Source organism: Lycium barbarum, chromosome 7 (genome assembly GCF_019175385.1).
Source record: "Lycium barbarum isolate Lr01 chromosome 7, ASM1917538v2, whole genome shotgun sequence".
Taxonomy (NCBI): Eukaryota; Viridiplantae; Streptophyta; class Magnoliopsida; order Solanales; family Solanaceae; genus Lycium; species Lycium barbarum.
The window spans coordinates 2,132,957-2,158,589 of record NC_083343.1 but is presented as its reverse complement, the minus strand read 5'-3'; the positions used below and the strand labels follow the sequence as shown (position 1 = coordinate 2,158,589).

Here is a 25,633-nt window from a genome sequence, read left to right as displayed (position 1 = left end):
TGTCGAAAATAATCGTGAATGGCCAAATATCATTGTCTATTAACTTAAGGTCGTTATGACATAAATTTTAATTTTTGAATCCGCCCTTAACACAAAGCAGTTTAAGATATAATTAATGTTTAGCATAGATATCCAAAGAATAATGGACATAGTTTATGCACAACGGCCACAATCCCACTTAAAATATTTGCACTCGTGACAAACCAAAGCCACAATAGCAAAGCAAAATGTATATTTGATGTTAAAATTCAACACACTTTAATTGCTGACTTTTACAATAAAATGCTCACAAGTCACAAACAATATGCTTTCCAGCATCATCCAACAATATAATTCATCAAAAGAGTTGTAATAAAGCCTTTCATTCATACGCAACGATCCGATCTTGATTTTATCTATTTCAAGAGCCTGGTTAACATTTTCTCAACTTTGCATTCTTAATAAAAGAATGACACAATAATGAACTGAAAAATGGACTAACTTAGAAAATCATCCCAGGATAGGTAAGATGGATGATTCTTTCACCCTTAACTAAGGTTTCGAATTCAAGTACTGTAAATAGAAAATTTCATATTAGAGAGTGCTATCCATTTTTGTGAAGCGTATGTAAGGAGAATGCGAATTAAAAAATATCCAAAATAACTATAACTTTGTAAAGAAGTTTGACCGTATAAAAACAATATTCAAATACATACATAATATAATTTTCGATAAAAACTGTTCAATTTATCACCTTTCGCCAACTATAGCTCCACCCTTAATGTGGTTAACTTCATGGAGGTGGTTGGTGTTCCAGGCTATACTATACTAATCCACTCCAAAATTTGGTCCCTGAACACTTTAAAAAACATCAAATTGAAATATTAAAATAACATAACAAAAAGAACAGCCAAAAAAAAAAAAAAAAACATGACCAATAACAATTGTGACAATGGAACATTTTGACTCTATTCATCAACTAGAAGACTTCCACAATAGTGAACACACTAGTCCTCATTTCAAGAGCAAAAAAATGGTCCATACTCAACAACTACTAAATTACTGGGGAAATACTCCAGAAGAAGAATACTACACTCTACAAGGCATTAAATCAAACAATTCTCTTTTCAATTCACCTAGAGGCCTATCACTTTTCACAAAATCTTGGCTACCCACAAACACTTCTTATCCTAAAGGTGTCATTTTTATGGTACATGGTTATGGAAATGACATAAGTTGGATTTTTCAAACTTCAATTTTCTTAGCCAAAAATGGATTTGCATGTTTTGGTCTTGACCTTGAAGGCCATGGAAAATCACAAGGCCTAAAAGGTTATGTACCTAATGTGGATCATGTTGTTGATGATTGTATTTCATACTTCAATTTTGTACTTGCCCAAAATCCTGAATTTCAAGAATTGCCAAAATTCCTCTTTGGTGAGTCAATGGGTGGTGCAATTTGTCTATTAATCCATTTCAAGTACAACAGTACTAGTAGCTTGTTCAAGTTCAATGGTGCAATTTTAAGAGCACCCATGTGTAAAATCTCAGAAAATATGAGACCTAAACGGCCAATTCCTCAAATGTTGAAGTTTTTTTCAAGATTTGCACCTACTTTGGCCATCGTCCCAACTGCTGATCTTTTGGAGAAATCTGTTTAAGTGCCAGAAAAGAGAATTATTGCAGGTAAGGATGTCAAATGGACAGGTTAAGCTCAATTTAAGCAGATCAAACTGGGTTGAATTTGACCCGCCAAAAATTATTTGGTCTGAAATGGGCCAAACAACATATCATAATTCAATCCGTCTAACTGTTACTAAGTTTAAATTTATTTGTTTGTTTTCTTATAGTTGAACATATTCACTTTTTACTTTTTCTCTAACCGGTATGTATAGATTATATATTGATTATACACAATTGAATACATAAATTATACATATATTATTATATCTATCGTCTTTTTTTAAGTTAAGCGGTTGGATGGACTACCATTTAGGTTAGTTCTTCTAATTTATTTAAGTACCTAATTATACGTGTTTTTGTTTATTATGACTATAAATAACTTATCAAATAAGAAAATATTTTAAAACAAATATCTGACAAGGTATTTTATACGGGTCAATATGAGCTACATATCAGCACAACTAAAAGTTGCGGTAAATTAGAAGGGTCAAAATATATAGATTGAGTTAATAAGTGGAAGAATTAGTGAATCGTCTAAACGTGGACGGGTTCGCTAATTATATTTTCATGGACTAATATTTCCACCCATAATTGCAGGGATGAACCCAAATAGCTATAATGGAAAACCAAGATTGGGTACTGTTGTTGAGCTTATGCGTGTGACTGATTATGTTAGCACTAAACTTTTTGAAGTGAGTGTTCCATTTTTGGTCTTACATGGAAGTGATGATGTTGTCACTGATCCTGAAGTGAGCAAAGAATTGTACCAAAAGGATAAAAGCAAAGACAAGACAATCAAGATTTATGACGGGATGGTCCATTCCTTGTTGTTTGGAGAAACTGATGAAAATGTTGAGGTTGTTCGTAATGATATGTTGGCATGGCTGAATGAGAGATCTTGAGTTTGAAGTCAATCATTAATTCAAATTCCCGCTGCGTAAAGCCTACTAAAGTAGGAAACACTCATGTCACGAATTTCTTTATTTCATTTCTTTTTTCTTTGTGTGTCAAGATTCGGAAACTACTGGAATGGTTAATTCGAATTTGTGTGTGTACGGCCAACTAAAAGTAAAGCTCCTTACCATGAGTTTTTTCATTCATATAGGATTCGAATATGAGAACTTTAGTTAAGGGTGAAAAATTCATTATCTTACTTGTTCCTCGATGGTTTTCTAGTTCATTTTCAATCCAAAAAGTTGAGTGACTTTTTTGTTACGAGAAATTGTTTTGCGATATTTATTTAAAGTTGGGTGACTTTCTTTATTTTTCTGCATTTGGTGTCCGAATATTGCTGGTCTAACTAATTCAGATTCACCCAACTTATGATAAACAGAAACACTCCTTAAGATAAGTTTCTTATTTGCATTACTTGAATCTCGAGACCCCTAATTAAGGGTGAGAACTTCATCCATCTCACCTTCCAGGTGGTTTTGTATTTAATTTCAGTTCATTGTTGTGTCATTCTTTCATTAAGAATGCAAAGTTGAGAAATTTTTAAGCAAGCTCTTGAAATAGACAAATCAAGATTGGATGTTTGCATGTGATAATTAGAGCTGTCAAGCTTGGCCCGCGAGGCCGGCTCAACCCAACCCTTTATTTTAGTAGGGTTGGACTAAGATTTTTTTGGCCCATATAGAAGTGAGGCTCAAAAGTCCAGCCTCTCTTGGCCCGTCCGCCTCAAGGGTTGGACTAAGGCCAGCCCTTGAGGTCAGAAAAGAATAATAAATTAATTAATTTAAAAAAAATATAAGTAAATTAAATAAAAAGATAAAAAGTAATGAGAAAAAAGAATGTACTTACTACTAAGTAGTAATTAGAAACTGGAGTAATACTTTTTAATCTTAGAATTTATATTATGTTTAATTTCTTTTGAACGTGATCTGAATTATTGATTAAAAATAATAATTTGTATTTGTTCCCTTGAATGTTTTTTCTTCTATGATATGGATTTGCGCAAAAATGGATGGTAGAAGATTGTATTTCATATTGTAAAAGTTTCATGTTCAAATTGTACCAAAAATCACTTAAAAAATATTATTTCGGAAGACGAAAAAAACTTAAAGAGCTAGCCCATCCTAGCCCGCGGCCCACTTGGGGCTGGGTTAGGCTGCCATTTTGCCTGCCCTTCAATTAAAAGGGCTAGCCCGTCCTAGCCCATTTAATTCTTTGGCCCTTTAGGGCTGGATTGGCCAGCCCATTTTGACACCTTTACATGTGAATGCAATGTTTCACTACAATTTTTTAGTGAATTATATTGCTGGATTATGGTGGAAAGCATCTTATTTATGTTAATGGTTGTGACTTGTGAGCATTATTTTGTCAAAAGTAGCAATTAAATTATGTTTAATTTCAATATCAGATCAACCTTTTGCTTGCTCTAGGGCTTTGGTATGCGATGAGAATATCATAGGATTGTGGCCATTTTTCACAAACTATGTCCATTATTCTGTCTTATATTGCTTTTATCACTTCAATTTGAAGTTTATGAATTTTTAAAAACCACCCAAAATTGATAAACAATACTAATTGATTTCATAATCAAATATTTCTAAATATTTAGTCAATTTCTTTATATATATATATATAAAAGTTCCTCGTGAACTCATATGTTATTGTACTTTTAAATCCACCTTTAGTTTATGTATAGTGAGCAACTTAGCTAACAGTGGTTCTGAAATACATTTGTGGACAATTGAGGAGTGAATCCCAAGAAAAATAATAGTAATGCGTGGTGTAAGATTTGATTTTACAAGTTCTATCAACACACTTACCTTATATTATACACATAGCTGGTGTAACATTACAAGACTTTTTTTTTTTTTTTTTTTGGCCTTCTTTAGCGAAGCTTATTTAAACTAAGACACATAAAATAAACCAAATGGAATACTAAACAAATTTGGTGTTTACTGTGAATCAAGGACAAATATATACACCACTCAGAATTAGCGATGGACAATTCTGAAACTAAACAACAAAATTCGTCGCTAATCTTATTTAGCAACAGATCAGCGACAGATTATCAAAAAGTTCTATCAGTATGAGCTATTTAGCAATGGATTAACAACGAATTTCGTAGCTAATTCCAGTATTATTTTCTTGTAGTAGTTTTGGATTAGTAGCAATTTGTACATGATTTGATTTAAATTTTACAAAACAATTTAGAGTTAAAGCTAAAAAAAAAACTATATAATGCAGAACCCCTACCCACAAGTTTTCATTAATCAAAATAGTTTTGGCCGACAGAAATTCCCTAACGTGATTTATTTTTATAGGCATGTGCACTATTTCTTTCATTTTGTGTTTGCATTTCTTCTTCTTGTTTTTTTGACTGGTCCTTGTCAATATTGAAAAACAAATTAACAAACATGCTCTTGTTGTTTTTTTTCCTGTCCTTTCATGGTAAAATTGAATCAAAATACTCTTGTTTTGTCCAAGTTCTGTTGTATTTTCCTTCACTGATTGAAGTTCTCCTATCAATATTATACTTGTGAGACCCAAATAAGTTTAGTACATTATAACTGCGCAAAAATTTATTTCCCACTCTTAATATAGTAGTGATAATAGGAAAGTTTGAATGAATATATAGAAATAAACATGCTAAGAAGCTAAAGAAATTCAATATCTACTCTATATATACATAAAAATAATCTTGATCTTATATACATAGTGTAAATTTTTTGCAAATGGAGTTCAAACAACCCCTTGTATCCCCTAGCTCCGCCCTTGTGCATCAAACACCAGACATTTGTTTTTAAGTAGTCAAATCTATCCATGTCATCAATCATCAAGGATATTGTGAAGGTAATTTTTGGGAGATAGAAATGAGGGGCAAAGTTGGTCTCACATAACGTGTCAGAAATTTGTCGCAGACACCTTTAAAAAAAATGTGATTGGCTAAACCTGAGTTTACTTTTTTTCAAAAGTTAAATTGACAAATATTTAGGACGGAATATAGTATTAGTCTTCAAGAAATATTGAAGTTTCATTTCCCTGTTACACAAGCCCTAATATTATTCTTTTTTAGTCCTGTCAATATATTCTACCTTACTATTTTATAAAATCATTGTTATGTGTCGCACTAACAAAACCACATAGGCCAATTTAGTTTTCTCTTCGTCTTTAAGCATTCGGTATCTTAGTATACTGGTTTGACTAATTTAGATTCCCACTAAGTATGCCTAATAAGCTTAGTACTTCCTCGTGAATGGTTTTCAGTTCTTAGAACTCGAACTCGAATTCAAAATCCTGATTAATTAAGGGGGAAGAGATTTCAACCATCTCGTCACATTTTTTGTTGGAGGCACTTTAGTTTATATTTTCGGTAATTACAAACTACCACTAGGTTATTTTCTAAGGATTAGTTTCCTAGTTAAATCATTATAAGAACAAAATATTTGACCTTTTGATGCACATATTCACAATATGGAGAGGATATAGACTACAATTGATTAAATAGCCTCTTTCTAAAATTAAAACCTTTAAGAAGACGTTAATTTCTCTTGTACATCACAAGGGCATGGTTTGGAGATAATTCAAGGACTGCACATTCTATTCTAGATTAAGTAGATCTAATTTAAGAAGTTATTGACAGGCCAACGTGAACAAAAGAACAATTGGGAATCCACTCTCACATTTATTTGGAAGTTACTTATTTCAAATGGGTCACACCAATAAGACGAGTCAAATGAGTTGCGTTCCGCATAATGATGCACACATTACTTAGACAGGTTCCTCATAGTTTATATTTTCGGTAATCAATATATCATATAAAGCTAGGCATAGACAATCCGATGTGACACCTCTTTGTGGCATTCATTGGCATTTATCCTTTTTCTCCTTTTCTTGCCTTTCTCACCTATTTTAATTCATTTTATTGTAACAAAAAATCTGAATTATTACTCCCCAACCTTTCCCATTCCATATAATAACAAGCTTAATAAGAGATTCAATTTTTATTAGGTCTTTATTACTACTGCAGTCCGTTAGCCTTCCCAAAAGAAGCCCAGCAAGCATATTTTAACAAAAACACTAACGTTGGTATTCCCCACTAATGCTTTGTTAATGCTAATAATTACCAGTATAGTTAATACGCAATTAAACTTTAGAAATGAAACTTCCATATATAAGGTGGTATAACTTAGGTGACATGATCCATTTTCCCTTCATTCTTTCAACTTCCCTTACGAAAGCCAAAATAACAGCAAATTTTGTAAATGCAATAATTTATTTTAGTGTATTTTTCATACCAACTATCTGCTGCCTCCATTTTAAGTTTCTAAAACCTTTCATTTACAAAGCCTTTCTTTCTTTCTTTTTTCTTTTTTTTGTTTGTACTAAATGAAGAAAATTAATAGTGATCTTGCAAACTATATATATTATGATACGGTGAAGAAATGAGTATGATGGAGCAGACAATAGTCAGTAATATGGAGAAAGGAGTTGTAGGAAGATAACAATAGCTATGAAGTCACCAGAAGTAGCCAAGGATCCAAGATAAGAACCATAACGTCCTTAATCTCTATTCTCTTGTATTCTCAATTTCTCACTTTTCCGTCTTTTTTCTATGGTTGATTTGTAACACATATTTTTAATATTTTGTTTGTAGTTTTTATTTGAGAGAAAATAATAGTAATCTTGCAAACTATATATATTATGATACAGTGAAGAAATGAGTATGATGGAGCAACCAATAGTCAGTGATATGAAGAAAGGAGTTGTAGGAAGATAACAATAGCTATGAAGTCACCAGAAGTAGCCAAGGATTCAGGATAAGAACCATAACGTCCTTAATCTCTATTCTCTTGCATTCTCAATTTCTCACTTTTCCGTCTTTTTTCTATGGTTGATTTGTAACGCATATTTTTAATATTTTGTTTGTAGTTTTTATTCGAGAGAAAATAATAGTAATCTTGCAAACTATATATATTATGATATGGTGAGTTGTAGGAAAATAACAATAGCTATGAAGTCACCAGAAGTAGCCAAGGATCCAGGGTAAGAACCATAACGTCCTTAATCTCTATTCTCTTGTATTCTCAATTTCTCACTTTTCCGTCTTTATTATATGGTTGATTTGTAACACATATTTTTAATATTTTGTTTGTAGTTTTTATTTGAGAGAAAATAATAGTAATCTTGCAAACTATATATATTATGATATGGTGAAGAAATGAGTATGATGGAGCAACCAATAGTCAGTGATATGAAGAAAGGAGTTGTAGGAAGATAACAATAGCTATGAAGGGACCAGAAGCAGCCAAGGATTCAGAATAAGAACCTTAACGTCCTTAATCTCCATTATCTTGTATTCTCAATTCTCACTTTTCCGTCTTTTTGCTATGTTTGATTTGTAACACATATTTATATATTTTGTTTGTAGTTTTTATTCGAGAGAAAATAAAAGTAATCTTGCAAACTATATATATTATGATACGGTGAAGAAATGAGTATGATGGAGCAACCAAATAGTCATATCAGTGATATGAAGAAAGGACTTGCAGGAAGATAACAATAGCTATGAAGGGAACAGAAGATCGAGGATAAGAACCTTAGTGTCTTTAATCTCCATTCTCTTGTATTCTCAATTTCACACTTTTTCGTCTTTTTTGCTATGGTTGATTTGTAATATTCGAGAGAAATGAAACAATATTTACATACTAATGCCTTAGAATGTGGTGCAAACTTAATTTGAAACATTAACTTATTCATATTTACTACAACTTCTAAAAATCAGGGTAGTAGATCGAAACATTCTAAATTTGATCTCATGAAATAACTTTAACTATCACAAGTGTAAGCGTTTTATGGTTTTAAGAATGATTTACATGTCAATTGTTGTTAAGATTATTTGTAATGGTGTTTTAATATTTTAATGTGCATTTATTAAATTTCATTTTTGTTTTCCAATTCAACTCTCTACATACCTAAGGCCAGCTAGCATTCATATTGAGTATTAATCATTTTTTTAAAAGAAATTAGAGAATTTTTTATCCCTTGAAAATAAATTGATTGTCCAATTAAATAGTTTTGATCGACAAAGAGAAAAGATCGGCTTCCTATTATTTTTAATATAAAACTAGGCATTTTTGTCAATATGAAACATATTGTGCTCTTCGCCATGAATTTCGTCTTTAAGATAGATGTGACAGAAATCTGAGTAAAATTTGGCTCAAGTAACAAATTAAAGTAGGTTCATTTTTACTTTTTTTTTTTATTTCTCCTAAACGTGAAAGGAATGTATATTGAAGTCTAATTTATCATTCAAAGTGAAAAGAAAAGAAAAAAAAAAAAGAGGACAATTTAACTTAGTAAAACATCGATCAAGGTTACATGATTCTTTTTTATTTTTTTCTTTCTTATAAAAATAAAAAATATCATTTAAAAAAATTAAATGATGAAGTTAACTTCACTAGTTATAAACTACCACTAGGTTATTTTCTAACGTTTAGTTTCCTAGTTAAATCATTATAAGAACAAAATATTTGACCTTTTGATGCACATATTCACAATATGGAGAGGATAGACTACAATTTATCAAATAGCCTCTTTAATTTCTAAAATTAAAACCTTTAAGAAGACGTTAATTTCTCGTGTATATCACAAGGGCATGGTATGAAGATAATTCAAGGACTGCACGTTCTATTCTAGATTAAGTAGATCTAATTTAAGAAATTATTGACAGGCCAACGTAAACAAAAAAACAATTGGGAATCCATTCTCACATTTATTTGGAAATTACTTATTTCGAATGGGTCACACCAATAAGACGAGTCAAATGAGTTGCGTTCCGCATAATGATGCACACATTACTTAGACGGATTCCAAAAAGGCCGGCTTAGCAACACCATTTCCCCCTATTCATGGTTAAGCTCTATTGGACGAACAACTATCTTTCTTTAACTAAGGTGAAAGAGCAAATCAAATATTTCATTTCTTATTATAAAAAAAAATTGAGATGTCAAATGATATTAATCGAAACCATAGTCTGAATTAGATGTTTGCAGCACGCTACCCGCTTTATTAGACATTTTATTTAATACATTAGCTAAATATTATATCTAGACTGTTTTTAACCTGAAATTCATCTATTAGTGTTTATACTTGAGCCTAATGGGCTATTGATAATTTCTTTCTTTACGTGTATCATAATCTTTAATTCTATGATTAAAGTTCACCGTCTCATAATACTATTTAGAATTTTTCTACTTTATATCTACTCCACTCTTTACATAGAAATAATTACTAGTACTAATCATGATTGAGAAAATTCCTAAAGCTTCATCGTGGAGATAACTTAAATCTTAATCCTGATTTAGATCTTTTTTAATCCTTGCTTTCTACTAATCGTTCCAATTAAGTGAAATTAAGAATTCTTAAGGAAAAAGATTCCTTCTCTTAATATTAGTTAATCATTAAAATTTCTTGCTAATTGATGTAGATTAATTTAATGGGAGACAAAAAGATCGTTGATATAAGGGAACATTCATGCATGGTTACGAACATGATTGATTTATTCACTAGGTGGACGTCTTAATCACATAAATTAGCATTAGATAGCTAACATATACTCTTCCTATCACATGAGCCCTAATGATCACACTTACAATTAAACCCCACAAATCAAAAAAAAAAAAAAAAAATCTTAAAAGGAAAGTTAATTCCATAAACCTCCTTTACGGTCTAAAAAGCTAATCTTGTTCTTTAAAAGTCATTTTCTTGAATAATCTATTGGATTGTATAATAAGATAAAAGGTATTCTAAAATATACATATAATGTACTAACTTAAGCTAAAGTTGGCCCTGCGCATGCTTGGTTATAATGTTTTAGAACATGATTAGTACTAGCTCACACTATAATCCTACACAAAAGGTGGAAATACGACTTGTTCATTAGGAGGGGAGGGGTGTGTGGGGGGGGGGGGGGGGGGTTGTGGGGCTAGAAATTAAAGTAGTTTCCATCTCGAAAATTTAACAAGGAGCAATATGGAAAGATAAATTGTGCCTATGATTTTGTTAGTCAAAATCATTAGTTTCAAATAATATTAACCTGAACTATGGTCAAATTAATTTTTATTAAGATTAAGACGTCTAAATTTAAATATGAATCTGGTTTGGTTGTGGTGGTTGGCATTGATTGTTTTGTACAAGAAGGCTAGTCAGGGAGCTCGTAAATGGTGGTTGGCGGTGATTATTGTACAATAAGGCTAGAGATGGAGGTCATTTATGGCGGAGATGACTATTGGTGGTGGTGGTTTGCAGTGGTCATTATGCAACGAAGGCTAGTGGATGAGGTGGTTGATGGCGGTGACTGGTTGTGAAGTTGACTAGCGACGAAGGTGTTTGCAACGATGGTTATGAATGGAGGTGGTTGGTGGTAGTGGTTGGATTGGTGGTGGTGGTGGTGGTGATGGTGATGGATAGAGTAACGATAAAATGTCATATTCACATGATTCTTTAAGTGAACGCCTTAACGATTCAGTACAAATCAGAAGCAAAGTAGTAGTAGAAGAAAAAAATTGATACACTTGGTAAATTGAGATCTACATAATTCATAATTCAGATTCAGACACTCATTAAGTAAAAACAAAATGAAACACTAGCCATCTAATTGACGGAGCGCGATTTTCACTAAGAAAATTCAAATTATATAGAAGTAGACACACAAAAAATTAAGGAAATTCAACATCTACTACATATACATAAAAAATAAAAATAAAAATTGACCACCTTATATATACAGTTTAATTTTTCAACAAAGGAGATTCGGATGAACACCTTACGCCTCCTATCTGTCATGATCTAAAGGACCTATAACTTGAAAAATACAATCTAGATTCTAGGCCTCCAATAACATAATTCCAACACAGAAAAAAGCTAAAACAACATGGCCCTAAGACAGCTCTACCTTGTGATCCTGCTAGGTATTTTGCCATCTTAAAAGTAATTGATCTTAGCTTGAACTTATGGTACCAATTAAAAGTTATAAAACATAAGGGACCTAATGCTAGCTTCTCTGTAGTATTTTCATTATCCTACAAGCTTTCATACCTGTACAGTGGTTAGCATGTTTAGAAACCTCAATGGAAAATATTTTGGCAATTTCCAAAAGAACATCTATTGATTTCCAGAACCCCTTTTGGGTCCCCTTTCTTCTACAACCATGATTACATCAATTTATAAATATCAGAGGAGACCCAAAAAGGGGTTTGGCTATATCATTAAAATATCAAGAGGGGTTAGCTTTTCATAATCTTTCTGTCTGTAACATCTCATCAAAGCAATTCTTTAGCATTTTCTACAAAAACTTGGGAAGCTGGCAAGGGTGTGGTCTAACGGTTAATTAAGCATGTAAAACTATGCAAGATCAATAAGGGTTCGGACATAGATTTGGTTGAAATTTAAAAAAAACTGTGTTTTTGAAGTTGAAGTTGAGAAATGATATTTGAAAGTTGAAATTGTGTTTGACATGCATTCCGCTTGAAAAAAGTTGGAGTTTTGTTAGTGGAAAAAGAATTCACTTGAAGAACTGGTTTAAACTTGAAAAATCATCATAAAAAACTAATCAAAATCAGCCTAAAATCAAACAATGATTTGGAAGAAAGGAAAATATTTCTATGTCCAAACGGCTCCCAATGTTCACATCTCAACGGACAAAAAATGTCGAGTGAATTTTTCCCATCTACTTAAGAACTGGTGGGCAAAGTTACCGTTTCTCATGTGAGAGGGGGCAAGTACCAACAGTGGCGGAGCTAGAATTTTTACTAATGAGGTTTAGAAATATAAAGATGTAAACACATATAGAAGTCAGGAGGGTTCAACATCTGCTTTATATACATAAAAAATAATTTTAGCCTCGTATATATATATTGTAATTTTTGGCCAAAGGGGGTTTGGATGAACCTCCTCGACCCAACCTGGCTCTGCCCCTGGGTCCCAAGTGGAATAGTTGAGGTACGTGCAAGTTGTCCCCAAGGCCATGTTATAAATACAAAGAAAAATAACATAGCTTTTTCAAGAAATCATATTCACACATGCACTTTTGGAATAAGATACCAAAATAAACTTTAACAAACTGTTATTATAAAGAAAAAAGTGGCTTATTGTTAGGGGGATTAAGCGAGCAAAGCTAATGATTCATGGATGCTGGCTTTTTATTGATAATAAAGATATGAATTGCCACTTTATAGATGTGATGGACCCTATGATGATAATCCAACAAAATAGCTCAGAATAAGAGGTGATTTAACACTTTTGAACTTTCCATCTAATTCATGTCTATTTATATCTCCAAGTGAATTTAGCATTCTATCAAACTTCACTCACCTTACAACAACTATAGAGCAACTGTCGATCTTGGTTGAAAAAAAGAGATGGATCTCGATTCAAATCCAACAATTTCACAAGCACATCCTGAGACGATGGACTTCCTTTCGCGCACTTGGTGCAACTTCGCGGTTCAAGCTTTCCAGCCGGAGATGCAAGATCATGCTCTCATTCTACACGAAAACTCGATCAAGAATTTAACCATCGACAATAAACCACCTCTTCTGGTAAGTAAATCATCGTCAAATCATCTCTAACATAACTACAAAATATCAACGTTTCGTATATAGCATTAGTATATCATGTTGGTATCACAGAAGATGGAGAAGAGCATGAAGATGGATGATACAGATAAGTCAATTCCGCAATGGAAATCCAACGACGTCAAGGTAAGACAGAATACAAAACCTTGTGCATTATCAACCTCAGATTCTTTCCGACAAGGCTCATATGACATACTTTCATTTGTTCGTTAGTCGTGGATATGGATGCAGCAAGCAATGCATCCAGAGGTGAATTACAACAGCTATTTCCAGAAAAAATGGGTAAGTTCAGAATATCCAGAAATTTTCGTTTGTTATCCCTTCTGGAATGGCTATTTAGTAAATGATCCTCTTTTTATTTCTCTTGCAACTTATGAACCTTTTAGACATGGTCTAAAGATCCCTTTTAAGCAAACTGAAAATTTCATGAGAGAACGTTAGAATACGGTCTAAAATTTTGTAAGTCATTGCAAATGTTAGACGACGATCTAATGTTTTTGTCTCTAAGGTTGAGCAATTTATGAGCAAACATTAGACCCGTGTCTAACTTACCCCGGAAAGGTAATTTTTGGAAGGCTATATTTGCACAAATTTTTAAAATAGGCACAAAGTCTAAATGGTGACTTGAAAAAGGGACATTTCGTAAATCAGCCTCAATCACCAGAGCTACACTTATTGGTTTAAAGCAGCATGGTGAAAATATACTCATTGCAGAGAGCTTGTATTAATGCAGATGCCATGGAAAATAGGACCATTAAAGAATGTGTCAATCAAGAAATGGATCAAAGAAATTAAGCAGAAGAGGAAAGAAGAGAAGAGATTACAGAAAGCTGAAGTACATGCAGCGATATCAGTTGCAGGTGTTGCAGCTGCCTTAGCCGCCATCGCTGCTGAAAACTTGAACCAAGATGAGTCGGGACGTACCAAGGAGTCGGCTGTGGCCTCCGCAGCTGCATTGGTTGCAGCACAGTGCGCAAAAGTGGCAGAAGCTATGGGGGCAAAACGTGAACAAATTAGCAGTGTCATTGGCTCAGCCATGACTGGTACAAGCGCGAGCGAAATTTTGACACTTACAGCTGCAGCTACGACTTGTAATGATTTCTCTCCACCTCTTAAAATGCATATTGACCACAAATACAGTTAGACCTCTCTATAGCAATCGTCTTTTATAACAACATTTCACTATAACAAGCTCTCTATAGCAATCATCTTTATAACAATATTTCATTATAACCATGTCTTCTGTGGAACTGATCTTTCATGTTATGTTATGTTATATTATATACTCTCAACATTTCGTTGTCGCAGCCTAAATTTAACGGAAAAAATGAGGCTGGTAGAGAGAGGTTTGACTGTATAATATGTGCAGACTCAGTTGTTAATGAAACCAACTAGCCAGCAGCTCAACATAAAGACGGCTATGTTTTTGGCAAGCATGCTTCATTTTATGCTAACTAGATTATACGCTATCAGACTCCAAAAATGTTGCCGCACCCATGTTGGATCCTGAAAAATGCACTACTTTTGGAGGATCCCCAGGCACCCGCTGATATTTCCGAAGACTCTGAGCAATATAGGTTATAAGAAGATTTAAAAGATCATACTCACTTCTTTAATAATTCAGATCTAGAATCAAACTGCAGCTGACTAATAGCTTGTTTGGTCAAGCTCTCAAAATCTGCTTATTTTGAAAAGTGCTTCTTGGAAAAGTACATTTGGAGATAGCAGTTTGGCTTATCAATTTCAAAAGTACTTTTGTCAACATTAGAGCAGTACTTTGTGCTTGGCCAATGTTTCAAAAGTGCTTCGGGAAAAAACTACCTTTTTTAGCTTCTAAAAAATAGTTACTACTGCTCAAAAGTACTTATTTTTTCTCTAAAAGCTTTGGCCAGACACTTCATAAGTCAAACAATTAAAGCTTACTTGGCAAAAAGTGAAGATCAAGCTACTACTAGCAAATATAAAATTAAAGGCAAAATTTTTGGGCACCATGTGGTCGCAAACTAGAAAGGACCAAGCTTTATAATAGAATTCTGCTTCAACTGAGCAAGCTCAAGGAGTTCAACAATGAAATGTTTTATCATACAACAACTGGATTCTACTCTGCTGAAAGCTATGTTGCTCGGACTCTTTGAAAATTGACGGGTGTGTGTCGGATCCTGCAAAAGTAGTGCATTTTTGAAGGATCTGACACGGGTGCGGCAATATTTTTGGAGAGTCCGAGCAACATAGGCTGAAAGTAAGTAAATAAAGGTAACTGCATCATTTGGGACCTAGCTTAGCATCTGTTAGTCACATCTTCAATTGTTAGTAAAACTTACGATTCATGGGGAGATAAAGATACAGCGTGAAACAAGTATCTAAAAATCCACTTGCACCACTACTGTCTCAGCACTCAGAGGAGCAGAAACGCTCAAAGCAAGATCTGGCTACAAGAATATATTAAATGGAAGCACACCAGTTCTCCCAATTGAAGATAGCAACGACTACAACTTTAACTACGAGAAGTGCAGATCAATTCTCTCCAAAGGGGCAGAGCTCTATATTGAGAAATCAGACGGTATGTCTATTTCTCTATAAATAATATATGGTTTTCCCAGATTCAGTAGCAAAATTATACAAACAAAAGATAGTTAATGCAAAAGTAAAGACTGAAATTCTGATTCTCTGAAAATTTTCCTTTGTTGGATCATAAGCTGATGCTTTTTTGTGTTTTGCTATGTGGAACAGGAAGATCCAAGCTAAGGTCGGTGTCCATTATCTTAAATAGTGAAGCTAAGGTGTGTACAGTATAGAAATCCTTATATCTCTTCAGCTGATAATCACTTGTTACCTACTATATGAGTTCAACAACATAGCAGTGTCATAATTTCAACGAGAATAATAACAATCTTCAAAAACAAAAACTAAAGCACCGTTCTCTTCTCCATAACCATAAAAAGAAGAGTAAAAGTCATGGACAAGATCTCAGTATGATGTGTTCCAAACTTCCAATCAGTGTTATCAAAGGCGAAAAGCACAAAAAAAGCTCAAAGGTCGGTTGGGGCTTTAATCACAAAGCACAAAAAGCATAGGCTTTAACGAAGCAAGGCGCAAATGGAAAAAAGATACAAATATGGAAGTGCTGTTCCAAGAATATATGAAAAAAGAAATTGAAAAAAATACGATAAAGTGAAGTATCAATTGTTTAGTATTGCCTCTTCCGGATTATACTCTTTGGCAAGAAAAAGTATGCCTTGGAGCCTTGATGGCAAGGATGAAGCGTCCGCTAAGCGAGGCGAAGCGCTCAACATATTTGTGCCTCGCTTCAGGGCTTAATTGTGCTTTAAGTGCGCATTTGACAACATCGTTTTCAATACATAACCTAAATTCCCGTTCTTATGTTACAGGCTATCCTAAGAACAAGGAAACCAACTATGTTGAAGGCCTTCTCAAGTCAAAACGAAAGTATGTCCTAGTATGCAATGCTGTTTCTTCACTTTTCTTGCACTTCTCACATTAAATTTGTACACAATGCTTTCTGTTACACTATTTATATAGTTAACAAATTTATTAACACCTCCACATCTGATTTTAGGTGTTATATTAGACCTGCATGCCGAGCTCTATAAGGATTCAAACGGAGCGGAAACTGATAGTTGCTATCTTATTGTACTAACAACAAACAGGGGAGTCATCAAGCTAGATATGATGGATGATTACCAGCGATACAGAATTTGGTCAATGACTATTAACCAAATGCTGACACTCTCTACTTCATTTACAAAATATGACCTCCAGTTTTACAAAAGCTAATCTTAATAAAGACTTGTGGCATCAGCATATCTGTCAGCATGAATTTTGTCTTGTATAGGTTATAGTATTTAGCAACTTCCAAGTTATCAGATCTGTTAATAGCTACATATCGGTTTCTTGTTTTTCGGATTAGTTAACATGTTTGTTGATCGTATTGTTTGCTTCAATCTTTTATGATTTTTCATTTTTCACCTTGTTCACTTGGATAGCAGTTTCTTCAGTCAATCATAATCATTCTATTTGATGAATTAAGTAACATATACTCCCTCCATTTCAATTTATGCGGCACAGTTTGACTGGGAACGGAGCTTAAGAATGAAAGGAAGACTTCTGAAACTTGTGGTCGTAAATATGTCATAACACTTGTGTGGTTATAAGACTTTGAAAACTTGTGGTCTTGAACCAAACATTTGTGTGGCTATAAAAGCTTGTCATGAAGGGTAAAAGGGGAAGTTCAAGCTAAATTGCTCAAATTTACAAAAAGAAAATGTATTATTTTAGGGAAGAGCCTAATAAAGAAATAGTATCATTCTTTTGAAACAGAGGAAGTATATTGTCTGCATATCATAATACCTACATAAATATTTTGATCTAGTCAGACCTCTCTATAACAGTCATCCTCTACAACAACATTTCACTATAACAACTACATTTTTTTGTGGAACTGACTTTTCATGTTAGGTTATATTATATGTTCGTCTATAACAACATTTCGTTATAGCAGCCAAAAAATATCGGAACAAACGACACTGTTATAGAGAGTTTTGACTGACATCATACATAGTCAGATATATGAATAGAGACAGGTACTAGAGGGACTTAAAACATGGACATGGAGGCAAGAAAAGTCGCTGAGTCAAAATTATCATTTCTTCTTTCCATATATTTCCTGCCTTTTCCTTTGGTGTTTCTGACAGAACTTAATTTAAAACAAAATTTCCGCTAAATAGCTGAAACTCGAATCATTCTCTCTAGGAACAAAAGAAAAAAGAATAGAAATATAAACTGAAAGGCAAATGATACTAGAAAGCATTTACACCTAAAGTAGTTAAAGAAAAGTAAACAAAATTTGTAGATTCTATTTTGCTCATCAAGGACAGAATCACTGGCCTTCTTTCCGTGTATACACTGCAACAGATGCCTGAAGTTCTCGATCCACCTTGAAGTGAGCATGGAAGAACCTTTTTATCTGTCAACCACACATACATACTTGAATGATCACATTGCACTCCCACTTTTTCCACACACACACACACCCAAAAAAAAAAAAAAAAAAAAAAAAAAAAAAAGAGAGAGAAAATATAAGGTGTGTTCGGTATGAAGGAAAATGTTTTCTTGGAAAATAAGTGGGTTCCTTAATTATTTTCTAGTGTTCAGCACGTAAGCAAAAATTATCCTAAAAGCACTTATATATAATCTAGACAAATAACACGAAAGATGGGGGCGGAGAGGTAGGGGATGGGGTGGTGGCTACCGGGGTGGGGGTGAAGATGAGGTGTGTTGGAGGACGGGGAGGACACAGTTATTGTGGAATGACACTTGTGAAACTTGTTTTTCCTACTTCCACTAGGGAATTCAATTTCCTCATTTTTAAGGAACTTCTTTTCCTAGAGAAATATTTTCCAAAAATTTTGACCAACCGAACATGGGAAAATTGGAAAATGTTGACCTCCTACCGAAAACACCAATAAACTGTTATAGAAGTAGATCAAGATGAAAGAAAAGAAACCTCTTCAAAATTATGCAAAGCTAGGAAGTCCTTTAGTAGTTTTTCCTGTGAGTCAAAGAGCACAATGTGGCTAGGTATAGACCAGTTCTTAGCAAATTCTGTTGCAAAACCAGCTGGATCCACCAGGAACCGATCAGACTCGTCTAGAGCTCCTTTGTCTTCACTGTAGAAAGGAATGGCATAAACAAAAGTTCAATTATGTCGAACCAAAACAAAAGAGGATAGCCAGAGAGGGCTAAGACATTCAGAGTAAATTGGCAGTATATAAACATACCTTGGCGTGCAATCTAAGAAACGCATGGAAATGTTACGGTGAAGAGTTGAGTAGTAAGGTGTGGCATGACACGGTGTAAAGAAAACGATGCTTTTCACTTTCCCATTGTACGCCTCTCCAGAGAGATAGTTCATCACATCCTCTGTCCCTCTCTGCAGCAAGAGGATACAGATAGGATATTATTAGAGCCCGTTTGGACATATATTTTTTCCAAGTTTTTGTTTTTCAAAAATCTGTTTGGTGTTGTGCCAATTTTTCACTCCAAACTTGAAAAAAACTGAACCAGTTGTTCAAGTAAAACAAGAATTTCCCTCTCAAAACTTCAACATTCTTTCAAGTGAAATGAATGTCCTAACAGTCAAACACAGCTTCAAATACCCTTTTTCAACTTAGCCGCAAATACTACTTTTTAGCAAATATCACTCAATTCATGTCCAAACACCTACTAAAATTTCATGAAAATTGAAAGTTTCTCATGCGATAACGCGAAACAAAGATAGAGAAAAAAAAACTACAGACATCGAGCTTTAAAGCTTAATCATAAAGGAAATAATGAGTGGAAATATGCTTTAAAGCTTTCTCTTTCTTTTTTTTTTGGCAAAAGGTGAGAAGAAAGTCAAGACTGTCGAGATACCTGATGAACCATACTCATGTAAAATGCCATTGGAATATTACTAACTGCTAGGAACAGGATGGCCAGTTGCAATTTTGTTGAGCATCTGCCATAAGTGCTTGGAGATCTTTTACCTCGGCCATTAGACTTATCAGGCTCTCCAATTGTTGCCAACCAGTAGCCAGAAAACATTAAAGCAATTGGAAGCACAGGGAGGACGAACCTGTTTTCAAACCGTTTAGAGAACAGCAATAACTTAGTCAATCAACTACACCTAAGACAGAAAATGACAAAATGGTCTCTTATGTTTGAGGGTAGGTTCAAAAGGGCCCCATAAGTATGCACGTAACAGTTTTGGTCCTTTAAGTTTGCCAAAATTTAACACATTTAGTCTCCGTCAAATATTTACTGAACTATGTGTGTTAGATTTGACGCTAACAGTGGAAAAAAATATTTAACTATAGACATCAAGAAAGTCCCGTCAAATCCTAAAATATACAACACAAAAAACTACACTAGACACTAAAAAGACATTAAAAACAGAAATTATACCTCAAAAAGCTGCACCAGACTCTACAATAAATAAAAAATAGCAGAAACTAAAAAAATTATACCTCTAAATGTGATGTCCCGCTAAATTCCTCATTTTTCATAGTTCTCGTTAAATCACAAAGTTCGATAAATATTTGACGGAGACTAAAAGTGCTAACTTTCGACAAACTTAGAGGATCAAAACTGTTAAGTTCATACTTAAGGGACTACTTTAAACCTATCCTCAAACATAAGGGACCATTTTTGTCATTTCCTCACAGAAAGACGGATATATCTGAACAAGTACCTGAACTCTTTGTGACCCAACAAGCTATAAACTGCCAAACTCCAAGCAACTAGACCAGATAGCTTCCACTGCTTAGACTTGAAAATGCCAGCAAGCGAAAACGGTAAGAATGTGAAGACCATAACTGTAAAACCCTGAGTGAAGTACCAATGCCACACATGAGTTCCATAGTAGTCTCCACCAGAAGAGAGAAAATTGAACTTCAGAAAGTTCAAAGGCACGAGAACCCAAGTCCCATACATCCAGCGATCCACCAGAAAAGTGAATCCCAGAATTAATGTCCTGACTCCATGCATTAGAAGTGGTAAACGCTTTTGTCAGTATGTAATTTTATAGTATAAAGAACAATAGATCAACTGCAAAGACAAATATGAGTTCTATCAGTCTCCAAATCTAAAAGTTTTATGGATAAGAGCAAATTGGTGAAGACAGTATGTGGTTTTATAGGTGTTCCATTTCCTTCATTCATATCCACGTCATTTCTTGCTAAGCAAGAGAAACCATGAGCAATTTCAAGTATGATATATTGCAGATGTGGAAGTTGAAAAAAACAAAAAAGAAAATGAATAAGAGGGTGTTCGACTTAGCTTACAAGCTGGTCAAACTGGCATATAAGCATATTTTGGATTATTACGCGTTTGGTAAACACTCCAAGTGCTAATAAGCCATAAGCCATAAGTTGGTCATCCCCAACTTATGGTTTTTCAACTTATAAGCACTTTTAATTTGACCAATTTTTTTACTATTTTATCCTTGATATTTTTTTTTAATTCTCAGAATGCTTTTTCCAAACAAAATCCCTAACTTCCTCTCTGTTCCATATCTGTCGTTCATCCTTTTCCTTACAAAGATACATTACGATTTATAAGTTGTAAAACAATTAAGGATATTTTAGACATTTTATCAAAAGAACAACTTATCAACACTTTTTTACCAAACATGTCAACTGTTTATTATAAGTTCAAGCACTTTTATCCAAACGCATAACTGTTTATTTATAAAATTAACCTCAACACGTAATGCTTATCAGCTACTTACAATCAACTAACCCAAACGGGCTCTAAACCTTACCCAATCAGCTTGGATTAGTTTTAAGGGGTAGGGAAACTTTAGCTGAAAGTGAATGCTCATATCACCAACGGAATAAAACCAAAGATCCTGTTACTGAGTTCGTTTTAGTCCCTTGGCTTGCCTAGTTAATAGTATATATCTTTACAATATGATGACACAGTCCTTAGAAGAAATGATACTTACCCAATAGGAATCACCTCAAGCAGAACAAATTTCAGCCTATCCCGTGTCAGGTACAGTTCTAGGAGACCAATATAGATCCATGTAATGGCACTTGTAGGTCGGATTGCACATGCGAATGCAGCTATAGCTAAAGCCCATTTTCTTGACCCCCGAGAAATTTTACTAGAAGAGGGTCTAATGCAAGGCCAGTAGTACAGGCTCACAATAGTAAGAACAGTCTCCAGACTATTGGATAAAGTACGTGTGATACAGAAAAACATGAACCAGTTTGTCAACTGGGCAAAAAGCTGCATACAAAATTAAGTACTTCAGTGTCAACATCAGCAGTTAAATGAATAAAACACCAAATAGACCACGAGCATATGTGGATCTTCAAGGGAAGAAAAAAGAGAAAAAGGATCAAGAAAATGGTATGTGTTACAGACGAGAAGGATACCGTGAATTTCGCAACACGGTCACCAAATATCTCTTGAGAGAGCTTAAACAAATAGAGGTCCCCGAAAGCTGAAAAAATTGACTGTAGCAATCGTGGAGTCCTTATCTGGGAAGAACAGAGATTTGTTAAGCACTGCGGAAAAGAACATCTAACTCACACACTTATATAAAGCAACTATCAACAACGAAACTAATAACCTGTTTGGCCAAACTTCTAAAATATGCTTATTTTGAAAAGTGTTTTTTGTCAGAAGTGCTTTTCAAAAAAATACTTTTGGAGAGTAGCAGTTTGTGTTTGGCTAACCAATTTGAAAAGCATTTTTGCCAATATTAGAGCAGTACTTTGAGCTTGGTCAATGTTCCAAAAGTGCTTCTGGAGAAAAGTTAGCTTCTGAAAAGCAACTTCTGCTATTATTCGAAAGCACTTAATTTTTCTCTAAAAATTTGGCCAAACACCTCAACTTTCTAAAATAAGCACTTTTGACTTCCTAGAAGCTTGGCCAAACAAGCTATAAATGTGGAAAAGCCAAGAGCAAAAATCACCCATTAAAATGCCGCATATACTGAATCTTACTTTTAGTTGCACTATTTGCATTTCAAGTAAAGGAAATGGATAGTCCGGTAACAGAGATAAGCTGTCTACAAAGTGTACTCTAGAGTATAACAGTGGATATTACAGGGAGAGGAATTACAAAATTGGTACTCCGTCCGTCCTAACTTTACACGTATTAAGGTAAAAGTTGAAGCTTTGTTGTATTTATACAACAGTAGATCAAAAGTTGGAGAGAAGCTGAAACCTGAAGAAGTATCTAATGGTATCTTTTCTGTAGTACGTTAAAGTATTGAATAATGTATCCTCTTGGGAAGTTAGACTAAAATTTTGGATAACCCAAAATAGGAAAAGTACGAAAATTAGACTCGACCAAAGGAGAAATATCAATAATCAATCTCAACAGTTCTATTCACTTCCTAAACTTTCGAGTTTCATAAAGCCTACAAGATTCACACCACATGCTACTGCAGCCCCAAACACCACATACAGATTGCACTACAGTAAGCAGAGGTGAATCCAAGATATAAAGTTATCGATTCAATCTTGGGAAAAGTGTCATATTTTCCCTTCTACTATTGAAAAATGTTTAATATTTCTCTCCATTATACTATCCGTTCATATATGCCCCTAACGTTATGAGCTTGTGTATACTATTTGATGTAATTTGAATGGATATTTACTCATAAATTAATGCTCCATTACGTAAGTACTGGGTTCAAATGAACCCAGTGCTGCAAGGTTACATATCTTCTGCACTAATTTTTATGGATTTCACTCACAAAACGAGCTGATAAACTAAAGACATAACGAAAACTGATTGGAATTTATAACATTTACCAAAATATTTTCTTTTTAAGGAGCCAGCACAAAAATAGATATGCTGAGGTTTCAACTGCACAAGACCTGTTGTGTGTGTGTCTTTTCATTTTCATTTTATAGACAACCCAAAACCTAAGTTACTCGGACTCTCCTAAAATGTTGCCGGGTGCGTGTCCGATCCTTCAAAAGTAGTGTGTTTGGAAGATCCGACACTAGTGCGGCAACACTTTTGAAGAGTCCGAGTAACTTAGCCCAAAACACAATAAAGGTTGATTCTTGCAGAGTTACACAATCAAGTATCAACCTTTCAGATTTAGCTCAAAATAATCAACCCCAAAAATTGACAAAAAAAAATGAACTAATTACCATGAACCAAGGTTTATCAAGATTAAAAAAAAAAGGCAAGAACTTTATACACCTGTTGTATATCCATTTTACATTTTCATTTTTATGAGACAAACCCAAAAATACAATAAAGGTTGATTCTTGCAGAGCTACACAATCAAAAAATATACCCAATAAAATTAAAAAAATCCAAAAACAATTAAAATACTTACCATACAACAAGGTTTACCAAGCTGAAAAAAAGGCAAAAATACATATACTGAGGTTCAAAATGTATATGTATCAATAAATGTTGATTCTTGCAGAGCTACACAATAAAATATTAATCTTTCAGATTTAGCTCATACTAACCAAACCCAATAAAATTGGAAAAGCTAATTAATTGCCATGAACTAAGGTTTGTCAAGCTGAAAAAAAAGGCAAATACATATATACATACATACATACATATATATATATATACTGAGGTTCAAAATATATATCAATAAATGTTGTTTTTGCAGAGCTACACAATCAAAATTAAATCTTTTTAGCTCAAAATAATCAACCCCACAAAAATAAATTGACAAAACAATTAGTAACTAATAATTACCATGAACCAAGGTTTGTCAAGCTGAAAAAAAGGCAAATACATATATATATATACTGAGGTTCAAAATATATATCAATAAATGTTGTTTTTTGCAGAGCTACACAATCAAAATTAAATCTTTTTAGCTCAAAATAATCAACCCCACAAAAATAAATTGACAAAACAATTAGTAACTAATAATTACCATGAACCAAGGTTTGTCAAGATGAAAAAAGGCAAGAACTTTATACAAAGCAGCAAATATCACTGGATGCAAATAACTCCTTATACCCTTTTCCCATTCCCATGTCAAATGTCCATATCTGCAACCAAAAAAAAAAAAAAATCAGCAATCCAAATTTATTAAAAAAAAAAAAAAAAAAAGGTTACATTTTTTTTTCAAGAATTGGGAAAAAAACACAAACCCAAATGAGATTTGATGTGCAACTTCAAGGGCTTGCCAATGTTCATCTGGATTAAAATATGTTTGAACCAATAAAGCATTAACAAATCTAACAATCAAACATAGGAAAAAAACTTTTTTCAATAAAGGGTGTGTCAATTTGTTGTTTTTGGAAGTTTTGGGGCTGTTTTTGGTGTTGTTGTTATCAGTGGATGAAACATTACTATTCTTTCTTTGTTTCATAGTGAAAAATATGGGAGTTGATGAGTTTTCAAGATTTAGAAATTGGAATTTTTGTTTGTTAGGAAGAGGAGGGAGATTTGAGTAGTTTTTTTCACTGGAATGATCCTTGTCAAGTGTCAAACAGTTATTTCCTTACTCCAAGTGACACATTTTAATTCTCATATATTCAAACTATGTGAATTTTAATATTTTAAAATATATGTTTTATCATGTTAATATAAGAAAAAATGAATTTTATAGTCTATGATCTACGTTTTGAGTAAAAAAGGTATTAATATTGCTCGGTAAGTTGAAGTTGCGTCATATCATGCCTAATCACTTCTCCGCACGGCTTCTTCGGCCTACTCTCCCTCTTCTCAGGCCCACCACTGCCGAACTCTCACACCTCCTCACTGGAGTATCTGCACATCTTCTCTACACACGATCGAACCATCTCAACCTTCCTTCTAGCATCTTGTCCACCATAGGGGTCACTGCCCCCTTATCCCGAATCCGAGGAATAAAGGGAAGGCTTG

General features: G+C 33.8%; 2 protein-coding genes and 1 pseudogene across 4 annotated transcripts; 2 read left to right on the top strand and 1 right to left on the bottom strand.

Annotated features, from left to right (window-relative positions):
- Positions 1-567: 567 nt before the first annotated feature.
- Positions 568-2,563, top strand: LOC132602748 (caffeoylshikimate esterase-like; annotated as a pseudogene).
- A 10,191-nt stretch (positions 2,564-12,754) lies between these two features.
- Positions 12,755-17,346, top strand: LOC132602874 (VAN3-binding protein). The gene is made up of 8 exons (XM_060315665.1): positions 12,755-13,210; positions 13,301-13,372; positions 13,460-13,528; positions 13,980-14,337; positions 15,639-15,806; positions 15,977-16,026; positions 16,636-16,693; positions 16,824-17,346. The coding sequence occupies exons 1-8, from the start codon at positions 13,031-13,033 to the stop codon at positions 17,039-17,041; spliced, it is 1,173 nt and encodes a 390-aa protein (XP_060171648.1). The 5' UTR covers positions 12,755-13,030; the 3' UTR covers positions 17,042-17,346.
- Positions 17,347-17,889: 543 nt separating this feature from the next.
- On the bottom strand, positions 17,890-25,268 carry LOC132602873 (mannosyltransferase APTG1). Of its 3 annotated transcripts, XM_060315662.1 has the most exons (9): positions 24,898-25,268; positions 24,678-24,795; positions 22,186-22,290; positions 21,750-22,036; positions 20,496-20,777; positions 19,679-19,880; positions 19,045-19,196; positions 18,771-18,933; positions 17,890-18,230 (listed from the first exon to the last, which is right to left on the bottom strand). In XM_060315662.1, exons 1-9 carry the CDS (start codon positions 25,116-25,118, stop codon positions 18,144-18,146), a joined length of 1,617 nt encoding a protein of 538 aa, XP_060171645.1. In that variant the 5' UTR covers positions 25,119-25,268; the 3' UTR covers positions 17,890-18,143. The 3 variants fall into 3 exon arrangements, with proteins under 3 accessions (XP_060171645.1, XP_060171646.1, XP_060171647.1); XM_060315663.1 differs by lacking the exons at positions 24,678-24,795; positions 24,898-25,268 and adding an exon at positions 24,494-24,550; XM_060315664.1 differs by lacking the exons at positions 24,678-24,795; positions 24,898-25,268 and adding an exon at positions 23,923-23,943.
- Between the last annotated feature and the right edge of the window lie 365 nt (positions 25,269-25,633).

What these genes read in the sequence shown, in the direction of transcription:
- LOC132602874 (XM_060315665.1), top strand. Translation starts at nt 13,031, where the DNA reads ATGGATCTCGATTCAAATCCAACAATTTCACAAGCACATCCTGAGACG. An exon ending in GCTATTTCCAGAAAAAATGG is followed by an intron (nt 13,529 to 13,979) that starts GTAAGTTCAGAA and finishes GTATTAATGCAG; the next exon opens with ATGCCATGGAAAATAGGACC. An exon ending in TACAGCTGCAGCTACGACTT is followed by an intron (nt 14,338 to 15,638) that starts GTAATGATTTCT and finishes CTACTGTCTCAG; the next exon opens with CACTCAGAGGAGCAGAAACG.
- LOC132602873 (XM_060315662.1), bottom strand. Translation starts at nt 25,118, where the DNA reads ATGAAACAAAGAAAGAATAGTAATGTTTCATCCACTGATAACAACAAC. An exon ending in ACCGTGTTGCGAAATTCACG is followed by an intron (nt 22,037 to 22,185) that starts GTATCCTTCTCG and finishes TTTTGTATGCAG; the next exon opens with CTTTTTGCCCAGTTGACAAA. An exon ending in TTCTTAGATTGCACGCCAAG is followed by an intron (nt 18,934 to 19,044) that starts GTATGTTTATAT and finishes TCCTTTCTACAG; the next exon opens with TGAAGACAAAGGAGCTCTAG.